Genomic DNA, 8,150 nt, shown 5'->3' with positions numbered 1-8,150 from the left:
TCGAGCCCTGGTCGGCCAGGTAGCTACCCACATGACACAGCAGACCTCTCCTGCCTCTCCCGCTCTTCCTCTCAGCAGTATATTTTAGTCAATCTGCTTATTTTGTTCCTCACTCTGTCTCTGGTGAATCCTCTCACCACCCACACCTCTGGCCTGTACCCCGGTTCTTGTATGCATAAATAAATAAATATTTAAAAAAATACCATGATAGAACATTGCATTTTTCAGGGGTGTGGGGACAGACTGAAAAGTCACTTACAGTCAGTCTTCTTCCTCAGGATCACTGATCTCTTCATAGACTATTTGGTTCTTCCTTTCTCGCAACCTGCAGGCCCAGACATCGTTCTTTCTTTTATTTGATCCTGTGGTGGAGAAGAGTTGGTAAATGGAGTTTGGGTGGGTTGGTAGAGTGTTAAGCCTTCATTTTTTTGGTTAAGAAGAAGATTCCTCCCTTCCAAGTACCCATGGGCCTTCTATACAGTTTGTTTTTCACACCTTCTTTTTTTTTATTTTAGTTTCCTAATTCACTTTATCTTGTTCAGAAAAATGGAGACATTAGATCTGTACCAACATAGCAGCTGGACTTCAGATTTTGGTTCCTCCCATTGTCAGATTTAGACTAACAGCCTCTTTACTTACAGACCATTCATTTAGACCTTCTTTCATTCAGCATATATTTATTAAGGGCATATTGTATATCAGCCATGGGACTGAGAGCTGAGTAAGATATGCTCCCAGGTGATCACACATAGAATTATTCAAGCACCTTTCATGTCACCAGCTCGTCTAGATTTCATTTAAATCCTTGGCATAACTGATGAAGCTATGACTCTTTATTTCCATTTTGGGGACTAGGAGTCTGGAGCACAAAGAATTGAGACTTGCCAACAGTTCCACAGCTGTTACATCAATGAAATCTCAAGTTTGTCACTCTGGAAGTCGTGTTCTAACATCTCAGCTGGAGCTGGGTGAGCTCCTCAGTGCAGCCTGGGTGCAGGCCTGTCCAGGATCCACCCCCATGCCTAGATCACATGCTTGAATGTAGCCAGAGAAGCCAGAGGAGTTGTTCCCAAAACCTCCTTTTACCCGATGTCTTACTACTCTGCTGATCACAGTTACCTGCTTTTCCTGAGCGGCACAGTTGTTTCAGTTTGTTCTCTGAGCCAGGTGTTACCAGTTTCAAATCATCTTCTTCCTCTTCTGGCATCTTGGTCATCACCTTTTCAATGTGAAGGTCACAGATAAACAGCGTTAATGGCAGGTCTCTCATGCTTTAGAGTTTATAAAGAGTCTTCACATACAGCACCTTAATTAACATCCTCAGCAACCCTGGGGGATGGCTACATTACCTGTACCTAAGTTATGAGGAATCTGGGAGGTTAGGACGAATGGAATGGCCTAAATGACGAGTGTTCCAGGACTAGCAAGCTCGTCTTCATGCTCGTTACAGACTGACACTCTCACAAACCACAGAAATCTTCATGCAAGTGGGAGTGTGGCCTAAGGAGATTTGGGGAAGAATGTTATTCTAAGGATCCACAAGTTCTATAAAAAAAGAGGGGCCTCTAGAGAACATAAGGGATTGCAGAAAATTAGTAGACAGCTGCTGGGAGAGCACGTGTGAAAATGTACAAAGGGCATAAATACTGCTGGAAAACGGTGTGTGAGAGATGACTATAAGGAAGGGAGAGGAAAGGAATTATTCAAGAAATTTATGATCCAGATAGCAAAGAAAGTGATCCCAGACACCAAAAGTAAAGGCCTCAAAAGCCAAAATAAACAAAGTGGGACTACATCAAACTAACAAGCTTCTTCACAGCAAAGGAAACCATCTACCAAATGAAAAGGCAACCAACCAAGTGGGAGAAAATATTTGCAAATCATAGAACCGATAAGGGTTAATATCTAATAAGCATAAAGAACTGATACAATTGAATAGCAAAAATTCAGCCAGATGAAAAAACAGGCAGAGGAGCTGAATAGACATTTTCCCAAAGACATACAAATGGCCAACAGGTACATAAAAAGATGTTCAACATCACAAATGTCATTGACCAACCTTAAGCTACCTTTCATACAGCTCCCTCTTTAATGAAACAGTGAACAATAAATGTAAAACGAGCTAAGCGAAAGTACTTTCTGAGCTTGTAAACACTATTTAAATGTGCTAATAATAAAAATGAGTACTTTTTTTTTTTTTACAAATTTTATTGTTATATTCCCCATACAATTGCAGCCCCCCCATTCTGACCCCAATCCCTCCCCTCCCGCCCCCGCCCCCCTAAAAGTGTCTCTGGTTCATAGTTTTTTGTTGATTTTGATTTTCACTTTCTTATAGTTATTCATTTTCCTGGTCCCTTAAAAAATGAGTACTTTTGGGGCCTCCCTGGTGGCGCAGGGGTTAAAGACAGCACTATCAAGCTATCGCCAGCCACTGCAGCACAAGTTAGAGTCCCCGGCCAGCCAGGGAGGTGACCCACATGGTGCAGCAGACCTTCCCTCTCTTGCCCGCTGCTCCCCTCAGCAGTGTATTTCAGTCAGTCTGCCTGTTCTGCTCCCCACTCTGTCTCTGGTGAATCCTCTCACCCCCTGGCCTACATCCCAATTCTTGTATGCATAAATAAGTATTTTAAAAAACGAATACTTTCTCTCATGATACTTCTGTGACTTCTCTGGCAATCCAAGCCCCAGATCCCTTTACCCTCCAAACTAGAGCTTAATCTGCAGTTGTGGAATCACTTATTCAATAAACATTCAGGCACCGTCATTGGGTACCCGTGTTCTGGGACTGAGGCTTCAGAGATGTCTCAGCCGCAGATGAGCCTCTGAAGAAGCTCACAGAAGGATCAATAGTCCAAACAACTCCCAAATCACATGAGGTGACCCTGTGACAGTGCAGAGGGGAGCTGGTACTTCCATGGGTTAAAGCCCCAGGGGGAGCACTTGAACTTCATAAACATATGGAAAAGTTCATGAGTTTGGAGATGCTTTTGCAGTTTTGGAATAGACTACCACTGCCACCGTGGTGGTCTTAGGCAAATTACTGAACACCTCTAGACCACAACATCCTCCTCTTTATTATTTTTACATTTAACAGTAATAGTATCCTCATCACTATTTGGGGATGATCCTACTAACAATGTCATAGTGGTTTTCTTAAGGATTAAAGAAATTAATCCACATGAGTTTCTTAAAATAATACCTGGCATTGCTATGAGAGCAAAACAAGTATCAGTTACCACACTGCTAATTATTCTTAGGCTACTACATCAGGCACTAGAGATCAGCACAGGAAGGTAGTGAGGGCCAGGCAATTTTCAATATTCTCCTGCTCTTACCAATATTCACATCCATGGAGAAAGGATCCTTTAGATTTGGGAGATACTCACCCTGTGCTTTCTCTGTTGCACACTGAAAACATCCTGAGGAGGTTCATCTAAAAGAAAGTGACAAATTAGCAGTTTTCTTTGTTGGCAAATAATCCCCAAATTGGCAGAGACTCCCGTAGTCTGAATTCTGCAGCTGAAGGTTATGGACCCACTCCCTGTCAAGGAGTTATTTTGAGACTGGCTTCTGAATTATCTTTAATAATCGTTTATGCATTTATTTGCAGCATGAATTCATAATTTTCCTTCTGGTCGTTTATAAGTTGTGAACTAACCCTGTCACTGCTGCATCCTATTCCCTGAAACCTATCCCCCAGCCTGCCGCCCCAGAATTAATTGATTGATTGGGAATTTGAACTATATCCACTACGGATGTACAACAACTAAAAATCACTGTACACTTAAAAGTGGGTGAATTTTATAGTATGTCAATTATATGTCAATGAAGTTGTTAAGTGTGTGAGGAACCATGGATTGTATCAAGTATAAAGACATCCCTTTAATGTCAAAAAACTAAGATTTTCAGCCTCCTCACAGTAATTTTGTGAGCTTGTGAAGTTGGGCCTGTTTTGCTGGGGAGTCGTAGGTCTATATTGGAGATAGTTTAAACATTCTGAGTTTGTGTTCTTACAACTATACTGTGAGCAGAAGAGCGAGTAAGCACATCCTGCCTCCTTTATAATGAGTACACACACTTCTCAGATGCACAAAGACCTCTAGAATCTGTTTTTTTCCACTCTGTTGCCTCTGCTCACTGGTAAGTGCGGAAGTTCAGTGTGTGTGTGAAGGATAGCTTCTTAACTCTTCTCTGGAGCTGAACACAGAAAATCAGTTTGAATGGTAAATAGGTTTTGGTAAAACACGGGTGAATAGCTATATGTCATTATATAATGTGTTAACCACTTTCTCTCAAAATTTTTATCCAGTATTTGTGTATTAATATATAATTGGTTCTGGAAGTTTTGGGTGGAGTTACAATTTTAGCAAGAAAAAGAACTTTTAAAAAGAAATGTTTCCGACAGGCAACATTATTCATGGAGAATAATACTGGAAACACATGCACCTCCACCATTGCATCAGCAGGGTCTCAGTGTGATCCCACAACTGCTCAGATTGCTCTGAGATCTTTATCAAAATATAAACAAACTCTAGAAATAAGTCACAGCTGAAACCATCTGTGCAGCCTCACCGATCCCTGCCCTCCCTTTCTCCACTTTTGAATTTGATGGATTTTATTCTCATTCAGGTTTTCTTTATAAAAGATTTATTTATTTATTCATTCATTCATTTATTTATTTATTCATTTATTTATTTATTTATTTATTTATACAAGCACTGGGTACAGTCAGAAGTGGGTACAGTCAGGAGGGTGAGAGAATTCACCAGAGCCAGAGCGGGGAACAGAACAGGCAGACTGCTGAAGTACACTGCTGAGGGGAGCAGCGGGCGGCAGGAGAGGTCTGCGCTCCATGTGGGACCCTCCCCCGGCGGCCGGGGAGCAGCTGGGGATCAAAACGGTGCTGCAGAGGCTGCGGGCAGCTTTGCAACCCAGTGCTCAACCGCTGCGCCACCGGGGAGGCCCTAATTCAGGTTTTTATACCATTTACTTATCCATAAAAATATATAGTCATGTGCTGCCTAATGACAGTTCATTTAATGATGGATGACAGAGGTCCCAATAAACTAGACCATATGGCCTAGGTGTGTGGCGGGCCAGACCATCTGGGTCTGTAATTACATTCTATGACATTCATGCAACGATGAAATCGCCTACCGACGCATTTCTCAGAACGGATCCCTGTCCTTAAGCAACACATGAGTGCATGCTCTTGTTTTGCACGTTTTAGAATTTTAAATGAATGGCCTCTGACCCATTTCCCTTCGGCCATGGTATTTTTGAGGGAACAAACTCCCGAGGCTCTTTCCCAGGTAGCTGGACCCAAAGCAGTAGGACTTCAGGGTACCCTTTCTGGGCCCTTCCTGTCACTTACTTTGATTCCCAAGGTTCCCATCCTCATAAGAGTCATAGTCACGGAATTTTTTGGTCTGTTTTTTAGGACACATGAAAGCTGGGAGAGCGGCTCTGAGACCTAGAAAGAAACCAAATGTTTGTAGACACCCTAAGGGGAAGAGAGCAGGATGGGGATGTTGAAAGGCAGCAGAACAGTAAAGTCCAGCCGAGGCGAGGGTGGAGGTGGGGGTGCAGGAGTACCCTACACTGGCCAGTGGGAGCAAAGCATGCCAGAGCCAGGGATTCAGCTCTGAGCATCTGTGTGGCCATTCCTGGTCCTCCGTCCTGCACAGGATATCAGAGCAGAGCCCCCTGAAACTGCCTTGTGGTTTCTCTCCTCATAAAGGGAAAGTGTGGAACCCTTTGTTGCAGCTTAAGCAGAAGCCATGGCACATAAAAGCGCTGGTGTGTGTGTGTGTGTGTGTGTGTGTGTGTGTGTGTGTGTGTGTGTGTGTGATGTGTTTCCAGGCTTGTCTGGGCCCAGAGTATCCTGTTACCTAGACCAGTCATGGTTTCGTAGTTTCTCTTCATATAGACATAAGTGGTTTTCTCCGAGTATCCCAGCTTTTCCCACTCTTCCTTAGAAAAGTATTTAGAAATATCCTTGAAGGCCTAGAAAAGAAAGAACTATAAATCCCAGCAGCCACTCAGTTAAACACGTTGAACTTCTGCAGAGGCCTCTTCCCCCGGGGCAGATCTGTGTGTTGGATCTGTGAACTGGGGATAATAATCCCTCCTGGTTCATGTCCCAGCTGACTAAGAGAACATGGTAACAATCCTGAGCCTCTCCCCTGCATGCAGTAGGCACTTAAGGTTGCTGGTATGCTCTCCTTTCACCTTCCAGAATGGATGGAAAGTCACAAATGCAGTGCAAGGTCAGAAGCCTGTTGTTTCCACAGTTACCAGGTGAGGACAGAGTGAGAGTGGGAAGCTCCTCAGGCTCTGGATCTCCGCCTGAAATTCTGCTCCTTGTCCACAGTCCCTTTGATCGCACCTTCTCAGAAATCTACATTGTCCCCCAGACCATTCCTCGTCCCTCTCCAGATCACCTCACCTCGCATTTCTTCAATTTCTGAGACTGCTCGTTAGGACTTGTTACAAAGGAGCTGCTTATGTTCATGGTGCTGGGGACAGTCTGGTCTCAAAGGGTCACAGACCGTGTCTCTCCAGTCACAAGGCCAAAGGTCCTGTGGAGAGAGAAAGCATTGAGGGAGGGCCAACCTCAGTCACCTGGAATCAAGCTTCTGCTTTTCTCCCTCCTAAGCTTATCTGCCCCTGAGAAAGGTCATGGGGTGAAGTCAGATGAAAACAGGGGACTACAGGGAACTCCCCGGTGGCGCAGCGGTTGAGCGCTGGGTTGTGAAGCTGCCCGCGGCCTCTGCGGCGCCAGTTCGATCCCCGGCTGCTCCCCGGCCACCGGAGGAGGGTCCCACATGGCGCGCAGACCTCTCCTGCCGCCCGCTGCTCCCCTCAGCAGTGTACTTCGGTCCTTCTGCCTGCTCTGCTCCCTGCTCTGGCTCTGGTGAATTCTCTCACCCTCCCGCGCTTTTGACTGTACCCAGTGCATGTATAAACAAAACAAACAAACAATCAAATAAAATAAATAAATAAACATGCGTCAATAAAAAATAAAAAAAAATAAAATGCATTATAAAAAAAAAAAAGAAAACAGGGGACTACAGGGGCCTCCCTGGTGGTGCAAGTGGTTTAGTGTCAGCACTAAGAGGCAATCCGCAGCTACTACAGCACGAGTTTGATCCCCAGCCAGGGAAGTGACCCACATGGTGTGGCAGACCTCTCCTGTCTCCCCGCTGCTCCCCTCAGCAGTGTATTTCAGTCAATCCTCTTGTTTTAGTCCCTACTCTGTCTCTGGTGAATCCTCTCAAGCCCCACACCTCTGGCCTGTACCCCAGATCTTGTATGCACAAATAAACAAATCTTCAAAAAAAAAAAAGAATGAAAACAGAGGACTACAATGGCCTAGGGTAAAGGACTATGGGTGCTTTGATGGTGAGGGTGGTGTGGTCACACACACACATCTGGGGAGGTGTGAACCTATTCTCCTAAATCATATACAGTGTTTTAAACCAATGTTACCCCAATAAAAATATTAAATAAATAAAAGAAAACAGGGGACCAGACGTCTCTGGGAGAAGTAGGATTAGAGATGACCTGCTTTTCTAGAGAAAAATAGCCTTGGGCCTTGGGGATGGGGGTGGATATTGTTAGTAGTTTGCCTGGAATTTGGCCTATCCTGAAGGAAATATATAAAGACCTTCGTTGGGGAAGTAGTGGCAGGAGTATGTAATTTTATAGAGGGTGTGTTTTGAACCAAAGTGGTGTGTGTGTGTGTGTGTGTGTGTGTGTGTGTGTAAGTACCAGAGCTCATATGGTCTGTCTGACTGATGGGCTTGGGTTTTCAGACAGAAGGATGTGGCTTCTGCTCAGTTGAAGAGAAACGAGGATTGCTGAGAAGAGTGAATTTGAAGCTCTCCCTGGATATTTGAAAATGATTTGCGTGAAGAGAGCTAGAATCTCTGAGACTACTGGACCAGCCATCACTCAGGCTGAGACTGTAGAGAGTTAGTAGTCTCTTAGGGGGAGAAAATTTAGGGGTTTCTTAGGCCAAGGAGATCGCGGCTTTATCTCAGAAGAGGTAATTGAGGAGAATCTTAAGCAGCGGCTATTCTATCTGGTTCAGGAAATCTAGGGGTGTCTGGATAATTGTGGGGCTTCTCAGGTTGAGGGGTGTT

At 44.4% G+C, this 8,150-nt stretch overlaps 1 protein-coding gene across 1 annotated transcript; it reads right to left on the bottom strand.

The window, feature by feature from the left end:
- Positions 1-261: 261 nt before the first annotated feature.
- Positions 262-6,517, bottom strand: LOC311187510 (protein SSXA1-like; the record flags this gene model as incomplete). Its single annotated transcript, XM_084258907.1, has 4 exons — positions 262-362; positions 5,378-5,476; positions 5,895-6,009; positions 6,452-6,517. The coding sequence occupies 4 exons, from the start codon at positions 6,515-6,517 to the stop codon at positions 262-264; spliced, it is 381 nt and encodes a 126-aa protein (XP_084115033.1).
- Positions 6,518-8,150: the final 1,633 nt, after the last annotated feature.

The sequence above is a fragment of the Talpa europaea genome, assembly GCF_964194135.1.
Source record: "Talpa europaea genome assembly, chromosome: X".
Taxonomy (NCBI): domain Eukaryota; kingdom Metazoa; phylum Chordata; class Mammalia; order Eulipotyphla; family Talpidae; genus Talpa; species Talpa europaea.
Note: the sequence above shows the minus strand (reverse complement) of the source record. Positions and strands in the feature narration are given on the sequence as shown.